General features: G+C 42.9%; 1 protein-coding gene across 1 annotated transcript in view; it reads right to left on the bottom strand.

Moving 5' to 3' along the window:
* Positions 1-17,856, bottom strand: part of PRMT8 (protein arginine methyltransferase 8) — a 68,212-nt gene that overhangs the window by 30,627 nt on the left and 19,729 nt on the right. Inside the window, exons 2-3 of the mRNA XM_030214610.1 lie at positions 3,345-3,539; positions 2,468-2,623 (exon numbers count right to left, since the gene is read on the bottom strand). Of these exons, the coding sequence (XP_030070470.1) occupies positions 2,468-2,623; positions 3,345-3,539 (351 nt within the window). The remainder of the gene's footprint in view (positions 1-2,467; positions 2,624-3,344; positions 3,540-17,856) is intronic.

Below are 17,856 nucleotides of genomic sequence, written 5' to 3'. Positions count from 1 at the left end.
GACATATTGCTTGTTCTTTTGGCCGCTGTCGGTGACAGGGTACTGGGCTCGATAAACGCTTGGTCTATCCCAGCATGGCGATGCTTATGCACTTATGTACTTATGTCTGGTCGTGCATGACTCTATAAAGATCAGCATCCAAAATCCTCTTCTGTGCAACCCACAATGGGGAGTGGCTATGGGAGAGGGTATTCCAAAGAATTACGCACAGTGTTATAGAATTTGGGAGCTGCGTACTCAAGTCACGCATCAGGATTTACGCCAGGTTTCAGCTAGTGAAACTCCCTGCACCTAAAGACGGGAGCTGGAATAAGTGCTAAGCAAAATGGGTCCTTTTTGCAGTAAATAGGGGGCTGCGATAGCATCAGCGTGTGTTTTTGATGCACCCTGAGTCCCCCTTTTTACCGCAGCGGGTCAAAGGCTGTCTTCTTTTTTAATAAAATGGCAGTGTGGCAAGTGAACCACTTGCCATGCGGCCATTTCGGGGAGAAGCACTTACCGCCAACCATTGATGTAATGGTAAGAGCTCCTCAACTAACCCGGTGGTAACCAGACAGCATGCGACACTGCATGATTACCACTGGGTAAACACTGGCACTTCGTGGCAGAGCTAGAGGTGGGAATTACCGCCGAGCTGCTCTGGTAGCCCAGCGTTACTTCTGGATTAGCGAGCGGTAAGCCCATATTGGGCTTACCACCACTTCATAAAAGACCCCCTATATAAAAAAGCGCTCAGCCCTGAGCGTGAATTTTTCCCTCTGCCTATAGAGAAGAGCGCACGATATAACCAGCTATCCACCAATCTCTTTAAAGCCCTGGATTAGCGGCCATATTTGGCTGCGTGATAACGTGGGATATCTTTGGCCAGTTTAAAGATAACCAGCTAACGTTGTCTATTGGCTTAACTGGTTACCTTGAAAGCGGCCAAAAATTTAAACCAGATATTCAGAAACGGCCCGGCATTGAATATCCAGGATCAGTGCTGGTCTAACTCCCCGGTCTGAAAATCATCCTCTACATTCAGTGCAAAATATTGCTGCTAGACTTTTGCTTTAAAAAAAAAGGCTTCTGATCACGTTACATCCGTTCTAGCAGGATTTATTTATTTATTTATTTGCTGCATTTATATCCCACATTTTCCCACCTATTTGCAGGCTCAATGTGGCTTACAATATAATACAACGACAAACATATTGATGGAATAGAAAATCAGAGTATATATAACAGATAAGGTGTATAGGAATATTGTGGCAATCATATTAACGGGGAAGAATTTTAGTAATATTGTTATTAAAATGCATACGAGAATTATGTTGAGTAAGAAGTGGAAGAATGGGTAACAACGTAACATAATGATATCAGGACATGGCGTAATTATCAGTAATTAGGGTGTGAATAAAATAGGCGAATTAAAAGAGTTCCAATGTAATTTGTGTCTGGTGTACTTATGACATCATTGATGAGGTTGGCTCTTAGGCACTGGTGGAATGAGGCATTATGACATCACAATATCAGAAGTGCGCCGAGGATTGCTTTGGTTGCCTATAGAAGTCTGGATTCTTTTACAATATTATGTTCAGTGTTTAATGTTTTCAGTCCCAGGATAGTTGAGGGAACTATTAAGTTAAATATGAATCTTCCCGGAATTTCCACTCATCTTAGAAATGACTTTTAGAGTAGTGAAATGATGTTAACCTACCTAAAATTAACTGAATGAATAATTTGCAAGGTAATCGGTCCGAGATTACGGAACTCCATCCCAGTGGAGCTTAAAAAGTTTTGTGGTAAATTACAGAGGAGTTGATGAGTTTTGGACTAGTGGACAAGAGGAATTCTGTCCTGAAGATGTGCATTTTTAATTGGGACTGGAAGGTGATGAGCTTGGGGGGCTGGGGTATTCCAAGAGAATAAGGTTTAAAATGCAAGGTAAGCCATCACCTAGTATGGGAAATTAATTACAGTGAAATTTGTATTTAATGCACTCCTGGTTCCCACAAAGCAAAATTGCAACATTGTGAGAATTCACTATGTCAGCGTAGACCAGGTTTTTCCCTAACAGTGTTGGAAACATTAGCACAGCAGATGCTGTGTAATAATATCCCAGTATCTCAGCAAATATTTATCGCAGGTCTGGCTTGCTGCTTCGCTTCATGGTAAAATTATGAATTAAATTCTCTCTGCATTTGCAAATAAGCATGCATAGAGGTGGGAACTGTACTGTACTTTCAGAAGATTGTTTCTGTTCACTGTGATTATTCACTTTAACAGGTGTCATAAGACTGATAATAATACATTAGAAGGGAAAGGAGAATGTCCCCATCTGAACCCTATCAACTAAACTTCATCAATCGCAGTACAGCAGGCATGTCAATAAGACCTCCGTGACAGAAAAAAATGAATTAAAAAAAGAGGGGAGAACCTCCAGGCTTGTGTTTGCGGAACTCAGAAAGATAAGGTGTGGTCTTACCCCGTATACCTTCCGTGCTCCGGCTCTGGCGGCAAACATCGACAAGATTCCCGTGCCACTGCCAACATCGAGGACAATTTTGTCCTTAAAAACATGCTTATTGTGGTACATGGAGTTTCTATAGGTTAATGTACGAACTTCATCCTTCAACATTTCCTGCATTTAAAACAAAATCATCGAACTGGCATTTAAGGAACATCATTTTATGGAAGAAGTCAACTAATCAGAGAGAGCTCCGTGGTGTACATTTAGAACTGAAGCCACATTAAAGAGCCTTTTTATAGACAAACCACCGACACATGCTAAATTATGACTCTCCAGACTTCCGATTTTCACCTTGCTTTAATTTACTGAATTAAAACTAGAGTTCATGGCTGGAAAAGGTATTTTGCACCTTAAAACTTGCTGCAGAGAGGAAAAGCACTACCAGCGTTGAAGGTACTCATGCATTATTCTCATTTTTCCATTCTATAAATCAACTAGACAAAAGCTTCTCAAGCTTGTGTCCCCAGATCATTAACTTTCCAAGAGAAGTTTTGTCTTTTCCCCTGACAGATGGCTAGATAAATACTCGCATCCAATTACCTGCCTCAGAAACCCTTCTTTGAATGGATCACAACACCACACTCAGAAGAAGCTAGAAATTCATTTAAAACGTTACTGTCTCCGTAATATATCTCTATCCACTGATGTATCTGTTGAACTTGTGAAATGATGGAGGAAAAGCTGGTCTCCAGATTGGGCCTAATTAATTTAAGCCCTAAAGATCATCACTTAAATGTTTTCAAACAAGCCTCAAAGTCTGAATTTCTGTTCTTTCGTGAAAATTCTAGGCGAGGTCGACATGACAGTCTGGGAACAGCTGAAGGGTACCTACCTCATGGATTCCAAAGTGGGCATAGGAATCAAAGTAATAATCCCGCGATGTCATTTCTTCTGGATTTAGAAATTTGGCCATCTTGCCTCGGCCAGGGCAGCTGGGCTGCAAAGGGGCCGGCAGAACATGCTGAAGAGATTGAACGGGCTTGGGAATGACCTCAGGTCGAAGAGGTTGGGAAGGAACGCTGCAAACCTGTAACACAGTAACACACAGTAAATGACAGCAGATAAAGCCCTGCACCGTCCATCCAGTTTGCCTAACAAGGTGACCAGAGCCAAACCTGCCCCTCTGTGCAAGTTATAGTCATTCATGATTAAACACTGCTTGGCAATTTGGCCTCATGCCAACCACAAATAGGCCGTTAAATACGATGCAGTCTTGGAACCTCTCTACCCTCATCTCCCCCTATGTTCCCACCCGTAACCTCCGCTCACAGGACAAATCCCTCCTTTCAGTTCCCTTCTCCACCACTGCCAACCCCAGGCTCCGCTCATTCTGCCTTGCCTCACCCTATGCCTGGAACAATCTTCCTCAACCCCTACGCCAAGCCCCCTCCCTACCCATCTTCAAATCTCTGCTTAAAACTCACCTCTTCAATGCTGCTTTCGGCACCTAACCTTTCGTGAAATATAGTACTACTACTACTATTTAGCATTTCTATAGCGCTACAAGGCATGCCCTATCAGACTGACTCTACACTTGTCTTTTGACTGTACACTTGTCTTTAGATTGTTTAGATTGTCTTTAGATTGTACACCTGTCTTTTAGATTGTAAGCTCCTTGAGCAGGGACTGTCCTTCCATGTTAAATTGTACAGCGCTGCGTAACCCTAGTAGCGCTTTAGAAATGTTAAGTACTAGTAGTAGGAACAATGTATGCTAAAACCAAAAGTATTGCTAACAGTACTTAATATGTTAATTTCAGCATTAAGATGTCTTCCCCTCCCCCCATGACTTGATCTTCCTCTTTCTTTTGCCATTGCGGAACACAGATAGTAGAGTTCTGTCCGGAACTGGCCTTAGTTCCCAACTGCTCTTACGCAACATAACAATTCAACAGTCATGTTTTGCTTCCACCTTCTTTCTATTTAGGCCTCTTCTGTGTTTATCGTCCTCACCATTTTTGACTCCAGCGCCTCTAGTGTTAGGGTATTCCAGACATTCTGTGAAAAAGTATTTCCTAAATCTATTGCCCTGCGACCTGAATTCATATCCTCTACTTCTTCTGCTTCCACATCTCTGGAAGAGATTTGCTTGTATATTACTATCTTTCAAGTACTTAAATGTCTGTATCATATCTTCCATATCTAGTGTATATATATATTCAGGTCTTCCAGTTTCTTTCCAGAAGTCGTTTGGTGCAAACCCTGTACACTTTTATTGCCTTCCTCTAAACTGTCTCAAGTCTTTTTATATCTTTGGAAAGAGACGGCTGCCAATACTGAGCAAGTGAGGTCTCACCAGCAACTTGTACAGGGGCATCAAGACGTCCTTTCTTCTGCTGGTTATACCTCTCTCTGTGGAGTCTAGAATTCTTCTGGCTACAGCCACCGCACTGTCACATCGCCTTGAGATCCTCAGACACTGTCACCCCAAGGTCTCTCACCCCCCTAGTGCTCCTTTGGTTTTCTACACCATTTCTCAAGCTGAATTATGGGGTTGGGGTGGCAGGTAGAAAAGATAAGGGAAGATGCTGGGCATGGTGGAGGGGATAGGGAACTGGAGATACTGGGAAATGGGGGTACAGGGAAGGCTAGGGGAGATGCTGTGCATGCCACTTTCCTGGGCTTCAGAGCAGCTGGGCAAAGGTAAAGGTGTCAGCAGAGACAGCGGAGGAGGGACTGAACCAGCCCTGTTTTGCCTGAACTCTAGTGCTGTATGGGGAGGGGGCTTTACCCCTCACTCCCCCACACGTAAGGATCCTCTGTGCTTTCACCACTTTTCAATCCTAATGTTTTCTATAAAAATGCCAGAGTAGCTGCATTTGAAGGAATTCTGTGTTTTATTCTATAGCCCTTGTCATTAGATGTTGCACGTTTAAAGGATGGACACAAATGAAAGATTGTAAGAAATGCTGAGAGGAAAGAAAAAAGCAAGAAGGGATAAAAGGTGGAAAGAGACAGGAATGAGATGCTAAAAGGCAGGAAGAAAAGGGGAAATGATAGCAGAAAAGAAAATGAAGGCCAAAGAAACATTTGTTACAAAGAATCCATAAAGCTTTTTTTTCCTCTGAAATCATTCTAAGACCCCTGGGAAAGGTTTCAAACACATCTTGCTGCTAGGTTTAGAATCTTTTTCTTTGATATGTATTTCAGGAGCTGATACAGGAGGAGAAGGCAGCGCACTGGCCCTGCCTGATTAAATTGCAACAGGGAAGTCAGTGGTGGTTTTAAAATGTGAGTCACGTTTCCAGCCATGCTAAAAATAAACGCCATTGGTTTTATTCTTAAGCATTCACTGCAGTCACCTTCCACGGAGTGCACTGCGAATGTTAAACTCACAGCACCAATTTTAAGTCTGCCACCGAGCAAGCATTCCACCGACACCTCTTGGGGTGATTTTTTTTTTTTTTTTTTTTTTGCAGGGCTGACCTGGACATGTGGCACGGAGAGGAGGTAGCCTAAGGTTAGAGAAGTGAACTAACCAGGGAAAGCCAGGGTTCAAATCCCTAGCCTTCAGCAAGTCACTTAATCCACCACTGCATCTGATACAAACCTACACTCTTAAGGGTCCCTTTTAACCAAGTAAAAGGTGCCCCATGGCGAGATTGCCGCATGCCAAGGTCACCTCTTACCGCAGTAGGTAAAAGAACATTTTCCCAATTGAAGCAGTAAAATGGCTGTGCACTACTTAAAAATTTGAAGTGCCCTTACCGAGGGCTCCGGCTGTAACCTGGCAATAATCGGGCATTGCACAGTGCTGCCCGATTGAGGCCAGACACATCTACTCCCCGCCCACTGGCGCTTGAAAATAAAAGCTATTTTTCTAGCGCCGGAAATGGCGTATGGCGGAACCAGAACTACCGTCAGTTGGTGAAAGAGTCCCTAAGTCTTCCGGGGAAGGGATCTACCCATTATGCCTGAGCTACTAGTAAAAAGACACGAGCTAAATATAAATTTGTACCAGTATAAACTCAACCATATGTACAGCAGCTCATTAGACACAAAACGCCTCCTTACATTTGCTGAAGAAATTTGAAAAGAAATGTTATGCATTACTCATTCCATACAGGGAGACTTGGGGGGTGGGGAGTTATCGAGCTGCATTAAGGGACAAAAAAATGTGAGTTAAGGCCATAAAACAACTTACAGGGCTCTAACACTAGGGTTACCACATGTCCGGATTTACCCGGACATGTCCTCTTTTTGAGGACATGTCCGGGCAACCGGGCGGGCTTTTCCAATCTGTCCATTTGTCCGGATTTGTGGTTCTAATCACATTTGAGAGTCTTGTCTCGACATGCTTACATGTTTCGCTAGATCGGCGTCTTTAGGAGACTAGACCATAAAATCACAAACACATATAATAAACCACACCCTCCCCTGAACAGTATAAAAATAGTAGAAGCTCTTATCATCTTCAAAAATTACATACCATATCAAAAAAGTACATTAAACACTCATGGATACCTCCAGATCAAGAATTTTTTTTTTTTTTTTCAAATTTGTTTTATTATTTTCCACTAGAAACATAACAGTATCCACACTTTATACAGAGATTAGAATTTCTCTTTCAACTAACATGTTTCCAACTAATACCCTCCCTCCCCTATTATATTCCCTTCTCTTAGGAAGTTTTGTGACCAATTCTCTTTAGACTTGTCCAAGTGACACATTGATCTGAGGTGTCCGAGAGGATAACCATTGTTCATAGGGATTCCACGTTTTATGGTACTGCGGAATACGGCCAGTGCGTAAGGCTGTCAACTTCGACATCAGATGAATATAGTCCAGTTTCCGCAACACTGACCGCAGTTCCGGAAGTGTAGGTTGTTTCCATGCCGCAGCCAGCACCAATTTGGCGGCCACAAATAGTTGTACGGCAAAGCGGTGTATGGCATTAGGAATTCCTGCAGGTCTAAAATGGAGTAAGAAGTAGTCCATTTTCATCTGATAGTTCGCTCCTGTAACTTCACCCAGAAATTTCAATATCTCCCTCCAGATCAAGAATTACCGCAGCGGGACTCACAAAAACTGAATCCCGCTGGCGTCTGATGTCAGCGATGGAAGTGACGGATACTATAGCCCTCAAATGCCACCTTCACATCTGTGCCCACTCAATTTCCTTATTGAGCCCAAAGGTACTACCATTCTCCAATTAAAGATCATACACTGCTCAACTCTCAACAGTAATGTGGAAACCTCTCCACCTCTTGATAATTCAATTTACGTAAAATCACAAACCACAGATCTTGAATCCTATGACTGGCAGACCGCCAGTGATCTACAAGGGGCACTTCATCTCTACTGACTCTTAAATTGCTAAGATCTGTGCAATCGTATGTTTAATGGGTCTCCTTGTTTGACCCAAATACCATTTGCCACATGGGCATTGGATCCCATAGACAACTTGCTTAGAGGTACAATCAGTGCTATGCCTCAATGGGAAAACTTTTCCATTATTAGGTATGGTCACTCTATCGGTGATTATTGCATACTGACAGTACACACAATGGCCACAGGCAAAGTGACCACCAATGGCCTCATTAACTCACCGAAAGTCCCCTTTCCGAACCAGATCCCCCAAATTCTTGCTTCTAGTAAATGCAAATCTGGGAATTTGTTGAAACATTGGATGTACCGATAATACAGTAATACCTCGGTTTTCGTTGAATTCGGTTATCGTCGGTTTTGATTTTGGTTGATTTTTTCCGCAAGAAATTTGTCTCGGATTTCATCGGCATGGCCATGTGATCTCACTGCTAATTTTGCGAAAACGCGTTCTCCTGCTCAGTGTGGTGTTTCTCGTTGTGTGAGCATCACCCTGTGCGTCTAGCCAAACAATTCCATTGCTTTCCAGTGTTTTTGTGCTTTTTTTATTCATATGGAAATAATTGCCTCGGTTTTCGTCGGTTTCGGATTTCACCAATTGTTTTCGGACGGATATAAGGGCAGCACATAAATAAGTCGTCATTCCTGTTGCTCACTATTTTTACTATATAGCATGACTTAAGTTGTGTTCTCAAATCTAGTCATATTCTGAATTTGTGTGTGCAACTTAATTAGCTAACAAGCCAGCACCAATACATGGATGTTAACAAGCAATTATTGACACTAATTGGCTTTAATTAGAATTTGCATGCACAACTGTTTAAGCGTATTCTGTAATGTGATGGGCGTAAATTCTAAGTAGCATAGTTGAAAAGGGGGCCTGGAATGGGCGGGTCATGGCAATTTCTTAAATCTATGAGCGGGGTGGGTGGGAGCAGGTTCCTTGGGCTATTGTTGAGAACTCTTGTATTTCTGCTTTTTGATAATAAAGGTTTTTAAAAATTAAAAAAATATATATGCGCTTGGAGTGGAGGAGTGGCCAAGTGGTTAGGGTGGTGAATTTTGGTCCTGGGGAACTGAGGAACTGAGTTCAATTCCCACTTTAGGCACAGGCAGCTTTGTGACTCTGGGCAAGTCACTTAACCCTCCATTGCCCCATGTAAGCCACATTGAGCCTGCCATGAGTGGGAAAGCGCAGGGTACAAATGTAACAAAAATAAAATAGATACTATTGGAGATTCTACATGGAATGTTGCTACTATTGGAGATTCTACATGGAATGTTGCTATTCCACTAGCAACATTCCATGTAGAAGGCTGCGCAGGCTTCTGTTTCTGTGAGTCTGACGTCAGGACGTCAGACTCACAGAAGCAGAAGCCTGCGCGGCCACATTGGTGATCTGCAAGGGCCGACTTCTACATGGAATGTTGCTAGTGGAATAGCAACATTCCATGTAGAATCTCAAATAGTGGCAACAGTGGAGGAGTGGCCTAGTGGTTAGGGTGGTGGACTTTGGTCCTGGGGAACTGAGGAACTGAGTTCGATTCCCACTTCAGGCACAGGCAGCTCCTTGTGACTCTGGGCAAGTCACTTAACCCTCCATTGCCCCATGTAAGCCGCATTGAGCCTGCCATGAGTGGGAAAGCGCAGGGTACAAATGTAACAAAAAAGAAAACATTCAGTCTGCGCCGAATTTAGGTGTTGGTTATTTACACCAAGTTTTACTTAGCATGACTGCTCATGACTACATTTAGTTGTGTAGATGGGTGCTTGGTGCATTGTATAAACCAAGTGGAGATTTCGACGTGTTCTAAAAAGTATGCCTAAGTTTAGGTTTACTTCATAGAATATACCCAGGCGTATTTGTTTTAGCACTGACCTTTTTAATGTGTGATGTATATTTGAGTGCCTTAATTTGCACATGGTTGGCAGTTGTACGTTCAACTATATTAGTTAATGAGCCATTAACAACCAATGATTGAGTGCGAACCATCAATTATTCATTGACACTAATTTGAAGTTGTGCATCTGTTTTATGCAACTCTAGAAAGAACTGCACCTACATCTTCTCATGCACAACCTCAAATTAGTGGCCATTGGTGGGTTGGGGGTGTTCCCAACAGTTGGGGGCACTGTGGCAGACCACTGCCACTTACTTCCACAGCTGATTTGGGAACCAGAGTTACAGGTTTGAGCTTGTGTCTGTCTGGCTCCCAACTTTGGGTGCGGGAATCAACGCTAAACGTTATTCAATTAAGGGTGTGTGCCCCTTTATTCAATATCGCTTAGCATTGACTTTTTCCAGCACCGAACTTTGGGCAACAAGGCGCATATTTATTTATTTATTTGTTACATTTGTATCCCACATTTTCCCACCTTTTTGCAGGCACAATGTGGCCTGCATTATGCCGTAATGATAATCACCATTTCCGGCATGAGAAATACAAAACAGTTTAACATTAAAGTTCATAAATGATGAAGTAACTTGTTGACTACATTGGGTAGAAAGATCAATTCAAGCATGAGAGGTAAAGGGGTGATGCGTTAATGTTCATTGGTGAAAATTGATTGACGCAGTTAGGTGTATAGAATTCACTTTTATGTGGTTGTGGTAGAGTTATGATGTTAGGTCATTATGATGGCTGATTATGGATATTTTTTCAAACATTGCTTTAACATTGCTTTTGACTCGTAACTACTTGTAACCACTCGCCTCCACCTACCCTCCTCTCCTCCTTCCTGTACACATTAATTGATTTGATTTGCTTACTTTATTTTTTGTCTACTAGATTGTAAGCTCTTTGAGCAGGGATTGTCTTTCTTCTATGTTTGTGCAGCGCTGCGTACGCCTTGTAGCGCCATAGAAATGCTAAATAGTAGTAGTAGACTCGTAACCACTTGTAACCACTCGCCTCCACCTACCCTCCTCTCTTCCTTCCCGTTCACATTAATTGATTTGATTACTTTATTTTTTGTCTATTAGATTGTAAGCTCTTTGAGCAGGGACTGTCTTTCTTCTATGTTTGTGCAGCGCTGCGTATGCCTTGTAGCGCTATAAAAATGCTAAATAGTAGTAGTAGTAGTAATAACTGTACAGTTATCCACAAAAATGCTGTATTCTGCACATTGTCACGTGCAAGTGATTCGTAAATTAAATGCCTGTTATAGAAATATTCTTCTAGGGGGTGGGGGGGAGCTTTCTATGAGAATTTGCTTGGTGAAAATACTGCATAGTTTTATTTTTAGCTTTTAGGCATTTATGCTGCAGTACAAACATGATATGTGTAATTTTTTTTTTTTTTGAAACTTGTAGCTTTCTACCTTGCTTGCCAGCCATTTTCTTCACTCCATAATTTTGATAGGTCACCTGAAGTAACTAGCAAAATTATCCCACCCTAATATATCTGCTACTAAATGGCAAGCATGGTTACTGAATGCAGCCAAAAACACTGGTCCAGAGATGCCAAATTACCCAGTTCCAGGCTGGAGATTTTTGGGCCAGTCTTGGTGTTGACCTTACAGCCGAAAACAGAATGGAATGCCTGCCCATTGGAATCAGTCTTTCGAGACCCATAATGCACCGGGATGGGGTGGTCAGAAATCCAGGACTGTCCCAAAATCTGGTAACGTGGTCGTCTCTGCTGTTCTCAAAATTTCTGATGCTTGTTTCTCGTATATCCCAATACATGCTTAGCTTAGTGTACAGAGAATTAGACTCACAAATCCTTTTTAAACCATCAGTAGAGCTTTGTGCCTTGGGGGAAAATGTCCCCTATTATGCTGTTCTAGAAACTTTGCAATCATTTGACAACGCGCCGTGTGTCTTCAGCTAATATTAGACCATAAATAAAACAAACACAAGTAGTCAGGATTTTTTCCTACTGGAAACCTTCTGTGCTACCATAAAAAAAGCTAATTGTACTTAATCAGAGCACTTCAAACATAAGCTTTAATCATTCTCCCATTCAACTGAAGTCTTTAGGTTTTGTAACACGAGACGAAAGCTGCAGGTCTTGTAAAATTTACAAGCATTTTCAATTGTATTCGGCATGCCACATTCAATCTTCTCCTTAACAGAGGTTTCTATTCTTCCGGTGCAGGTCAGCAAACGGGAGATACCCAGCAGAGATGCCGAGTTACCTGGTTGCAGGCTGGAGATTTTAGGATAGTCCTGGATTTCTGACCACACCATCCTGGTGCATGATGAGACTTGCAACACTGATTTCAACGTGCAGGATCAGGCACTACAAATCCCACACTACTTTGGGATGTCAGTGCAAAACCAGGACTGTCCTAAAATCTCCAGCCTGGAACCGGGTAACTTGGCATCTCTGCCACATCCCGCAGCTGGTATCGTTACCTCAAGCTAGCAGAAAGCAAAAGCACACAGACAGGCAGAGGTTTCCATAAAGAGGTTTCCATAAAGAGTGCATTAGGATTTGGAACAGCCCACGGGAAGGCTTGTGAAAGGGGCAGCTGCAGTTAACATATACACGCTCATCTTTCTACCTTTGCTAGAAAGCTTCATTTACAGCGAATGGATCTCAGCTATTTCCGGTGAATCATCCTCTTTTATTCCCTAAGATCAAAAAAAAAACCAATCTGCAGGCACCTCTAGAAATCTGACTTCCACAGTCAGCTCGCTGCGACCTGCCACCGCCCTGAGTGTGCTTTCTTGTGCCACAGGGCCTTCAGCTTAACATCCAGACTCTGCAGGCCTGTGTGCTGTACTCTGTTGAACCCGCTGTTCAGAATAAAGTCAGCATTCACCGTGCTAACGTTTGAACCCTTCGCTACAGCAGAAAGTGTGAGTCAGACCCTCTGTCACATGCGCCGTGTGGAAATCTAGCAACTGGAATTGGTGTAGGTTTATCAAACAAAAACCCTCTTGAAATGAGAGGGAAGGTTACGGCCTCATTCTTTTTACGTGCTTGGATACAGAACATGTTGTGAATAGTTATTTAAGTTAATCCTGTCATATTACAGCACACTGGGAACTGCGTATACTAAAATGTGAGATGCCGATGTTGGTTAGTAGAACCATTAACGTCTCTCTCGGCTTGCTGGGATGAGTACCAGGGCTTCCAGATGAGAATCTAGACCCCTTGAAGTCAGAAGTAGTGTGATTATGAAGCCTGAGGTTTCTGTCTGATGATAGTTTTATGGCCCAGAATTCCATCTTCTATTTTCCCACTATGACCTGCCAAGTCTCAGTATCACATTTGACACGTCTGCATTTATCTGAATTGTTCAGTTCTTGCCCCTCCATTCACTGTAGCTGCTGTTAATAGTCCCACCTTGCTGCAATTGGATTTTGTAATGTTAACATAGCCTTGCATTGATTTTCTTTTGCCTTTTGTTTATTAAAAGCCACGTGGATGTTCAGTGTTATGTAATGCAGGACACATAAGTGCTTTCTGAAAATTAACCTCCGCTGTATATCGTGGTATTATCCACCTACCATTAGAAGGAAGAAAGGGAGAGGGTGCCAGGAAACAGATTTTAGCAAGACGCTCAGAAATCAAGGTTTCACACTAGCAAGGAGTCCAGGATAGGAGAGGCCTAGAAGTTCCTGAAGCCATAGGTGAGGGTAGACTTTCTCAAGCAGAAAATGATACCCGATCACCCCGGTTTGCAAAATCAGAGGATGCCACGTAATACATGAAGGGAGGAACTCGGAGGAATAGAACAGAAGCTTCCGTCCCAGTGGAAGGGGGCACAGCCCCACACTGTGCTAAAAAGCACTGCCCAGCACTAGGCAAGCTAGAAGGTGATAGAAAGTAAGAAAACTGTGAGTAGGAGGTTGTAGCCAGGCTTGCTAACAGCAGGGCTTTTTTTGAGGGGGTACTTGGGAGTCACCGCATCTCAAAAAAGATATAAAGGAATTGGAGAAGGTGCAGAGAAGGGCGACAAAAATGATAAAAGGGATGGAACGACTTCCCTATGAGGAAAGGCTAAGGCGGTTAGGGCTCTTCAGCTTGGAGAAAAGGCGGCTGAGGGGTGATGTGATAGAAGTCTACAAGATAATGAGCGGAGTAGAGCGGACAGATGTAAAGCGTTTGTTTACACTTTCAAACAACAATAGAACCAGGGGACACAAGATGAAGCTAGAATATGGTAGATTTAAAACAAACAGGAGAAAGTTTTTATTTACTTAGCGTGTAGTTGGACGAACTCGTTGCTGGAAAATGTAGTGACAGCAGCTGGCCTTACGGAGTTTAAGGGGGGTTTGAACAGATTCCTGAAGGAAAAGTCCATTGAACATTATTAAAAATTGACTGATTGATTGATTTTTTATTTTTATTTTTTTGGGGGGGGGGGGGGGGGGGGTTGCCGGGTTCTTGAAACCTGGATTGGCCACTGTCGGAGACAGGATGCTGGGCTTGATGGACCTTTGGTCTTTTCCCAGTATGGCGGTGCTTATGTGCTTATGTACTGAGTACTGGCATCTTTTCCATTGTCTGCTAAAATTGACCCATGGAACCCAAGATTTAATGAAAGAGCTCAGGCTCTACACATCAATTCTGCCTTGTCAAAGATTCTGTGACTGGTTGTGGGGGGCGGATCCCTCAGTGATCACCCCACTCCTGAAGGGCGGACAAGCATTTGAGTACCGGCACCTTTCTTGCTAGAAAAAATGCACTGGCTAACAGAGAGCCAAGCTATAGGAAGCTGGATCTGAAGACCAGTTGGGTGGAAGAATTTAGGCTTAGGCAATAGGAAAAAAGCCTAGCCTGACCGGATCCACTTATTGTGCTTGCTAAATTTAAAGAAAGAGCCAGAGAAGGCTGAAGGAAGCTAAGACTGATTAAAGGGTTCGCTGATTTTAAAAGACAACACAACTAAGACAACCACCAGGAAATCCAAAGAGGAACTCAAGCTGTATTTAATGGGAACCGAAATTACTGCACTATTGCAAAGGGGAAAAAGTATCCTCTGTGTCCCTAATTTGGCAGGATCCTTGCAAAGACACATATTTATCTGTTCATATGAGGCTCTAGAGTCCAAGGCTTTTGTCCATTAGTTGGAAGCTAAAAGCGACCTTACTGGAAGCTGAGAAGAGCAAGCATGATTTTTGATTTCATATGGACCCAGTCTCTAAAGGATAAAAGTGAATCTGTTCCCACTGTCATCTATTGTCCTTTCAAGGACATCTGGATTGACTCATTTCTTTGTTTCATTCTTTTAAAACTTATAACCCACTCAATTGCAATGTTCTAGGTGGCTTACAATTAAATACTCACAGTATGAAATAACATAATCGTACATCAATATCTCCATGCCACAAGCCCTCAGCTTTTTGGAGATGATGTAAGTTTGCAGCCCTCTTATTATGAGACAGACTCATATTGTTTATGAAGTATTAGCAGAGGACAGATCAGTGCGTCGATTCAGGGAGCTAGAACAAAGTGTTGGAAGTATTTCAGAAAAACAAAGTTATTCAAAAATGAGAATGTTATAATGCCTTTGTATCGCACCATGGTGCGACCGTACCTCAAACACCATGTGCAGTTCTGCTCATCGCATCTCAAAAAAAGGTATGGTGGCATTAGAAAAGGTACAGAGAAGGGTGACAAAAATGATAAAGGGAGTGGGATGACTTCTCTATGAGGAAAGGCTAAAGTGGTTAGGGCTCTTCAGCGTGGAGACAAAACGGCGGAGGAGAGATATGATAGAGGTCTATAAAATAATGAGTGGAATGTAACAGGTAGATGTGAATCGCTTGTTTACTCTTTCCAAAAATGCAAGGACTAAGGGGCATATAATGAAGCTACAAAGTAGTAAATTTAAAACAAACCAGACAAAATATTCCTTCACTCAATGTGTAATTAAATTCTGAAATTCAGAGAATGTGGTAAAAGCAGCTTAGGAGGGCTTAAAAAAAGATTTGGTTAATTTCCTAAAAGTTCAGTTCATAAGCCATTATTAAAATGGACTTGGGAAAATCCACTGCTTATTTCTAGAATGAACAGCATAAAATCTGTTTTACTGTTCTGGGATCTTGCCAGGTACTTGTGACCTGGATTGGCCACTGTTGGAAACAGGATACTGGCCTTGATGGACCTTCGGTCTGTCCCTCTATGGCAACATTTATGTTCTTATGTTCTAAAAAGAAGCAAAAATGGAAACGCTGTAGCACAGGTTATAGGCCTGCACCATCGTTTGATTTGGGAATGCTCAGCATGATCCATTCTTTTGTGAGATCTACAAGTCAGCATTACCACAGAGAAAAATTACAGGAAAATCATCTGTGTCGGGGGCAGCATTTTATACTGCTTACTCCAGAAATAGTGGATTTTCCCCAAGTCCATTTAATAACAGTCTATGGACTTTTCCTTTAGGAAGCCGTCCAAACTTTTTAAAACTCCGCTAAGCTAACCGCCTTTACCACATTCTCTGGCAACAAATTCCAGAGTTTAATTACATGTTGAGTGAAGAAAACTTTTCTCCTATTCGTTTTAAATCATGTGCAGATGCCTGAACTACCACTGGGTACCCAAGCGCTTCCCACAGTAGTACATTTTGACGTGTGGTAAGCATGCATTAGTGCTTACCACCGCTTAGTAAAATGACCCCTAAGCATTGCATTGACACCCATAAGCAGTGGCGTACTGAGGGCGGGGCGGTGGGTGTGGTCCGCCCCGGGTGCACGCGGCAGGAGGGGAGCAGGGAGTAGCCGCACAGCTGTCGGCTCCGCTGGTTCCCTGCTCCCTCTGCTATTACTTCCTGTTCTGTGGCAGAGGGAGCAGGGAACCAGCGGAGCCAACAGACATGCGGCTGCTCCCAGCAGGTAGGAAAAATGCATGGGGGGGGGGGGCTTGGAGGTGATGCACCGGGGGGAAGCTGCGCCGGGGGGGAGGGTGTCTTGTTGCATCTGGGGGGGGGGGGGGACGATGCTGCACCCTGGGGGGGGGGGGGGGGGGTACACAGCGCCGATCTGCCCCGGGTGGCAGCCGACCAAGGAATGCCACTACCCATAAGAACCAGCACTTTCAGAGCCATACATGAGATTTACAGATGTTCTTCAGGACACTTACATGGTCTTTCACATTCTGAGTGGAACACATTCAAGACTCTAATGCAAAAAAAGATGCAGAAGCTCCAGGGAGTTTTGTGGTGCCTGCACAAGAATGGAGATGCTGAAAACACCCCAAAAATACGGCTATTTCAATGGCAGGAACTCCAGCAAACTGCAGATACAGAAGATGTCCTGAGTGGTGTAGAACGTTTAAAAGTGAATCAATTTTTCAGTCTTTCAAGAAGTACAAAGACCAAGGAACACTCAATGAAATTACATGAAAATACTTTTAAAACAAATAAAAGGAAATATTTTTTTTCACTCAAAGAATAGTGAACTCTGCAACTCGCTGCTGGAGGATGTGGTAATAGCAGTTAGCATATCTGGGTTTAAAAAAAAGTTTTGACAAGTTTCTGGAGGAAAAGTCATTAGTCTGTTATTGAGATGGACATGGGGAAGCCACTGCTTGCCCTGGGATTAGTAGCATGGAATGTTGCTACTCTATGGGGTTCTACACAGAGGCGTACCTGGGTGGGTCGCCAGGGGAGCAGCTGCTCTTCCAAACGGACTTTCAACGGCAATGGTGCTTATTTTTCACGCAATCTGTCATGTTTAAAATACACGCTGGCATTGTCAGCACTCTGCTCTCCATTCCCCCCACACCCACAAGTTGGCTACGCCACTGATTCTACATGGAATATTATTACTCGTTAGGATTCCAGAATCTTGCTACTCCTTGCGGTTCTACATGGAATGTTGCTACTCTTTGGGGTTCTACATGGAATCTTGTTACTCTTTAGGATTCCAGAATCTTGCTATTCTTTGTGGTTCTACATGGAATGTTGCTACTCTTTGGGGTTCTACATGGAATCTTGTTACTCTTTAGGATTCCAGAATCTTGCTATTCTTTGTGGCTCTACATGGAATGTTGCTACTCTTTGGGGTTCTACATGGAACCTTGTTACTCTTTAGGATTCCAGAATCTTGCTATTCTTTGCGGT

Source organism: Microcaecilia unicolor, chromosome 9, assembly GCF_901765095.1.
Source record: "Microcaecilia unicolor chromosome 9, aMicUni1.1, whole genome shotgun sequence".
Classification (NCBI taxonomy): domain Eukaryota; kingdom Metazoa; phylum Chordata; class Amphibia; order Gymnophiona; family Siphonopidae; genus Microcaecilia; species Microcaecilia unicolor.
This window is presented reverse-complemented; position numbering and strand designations above follow the sequence as displayed.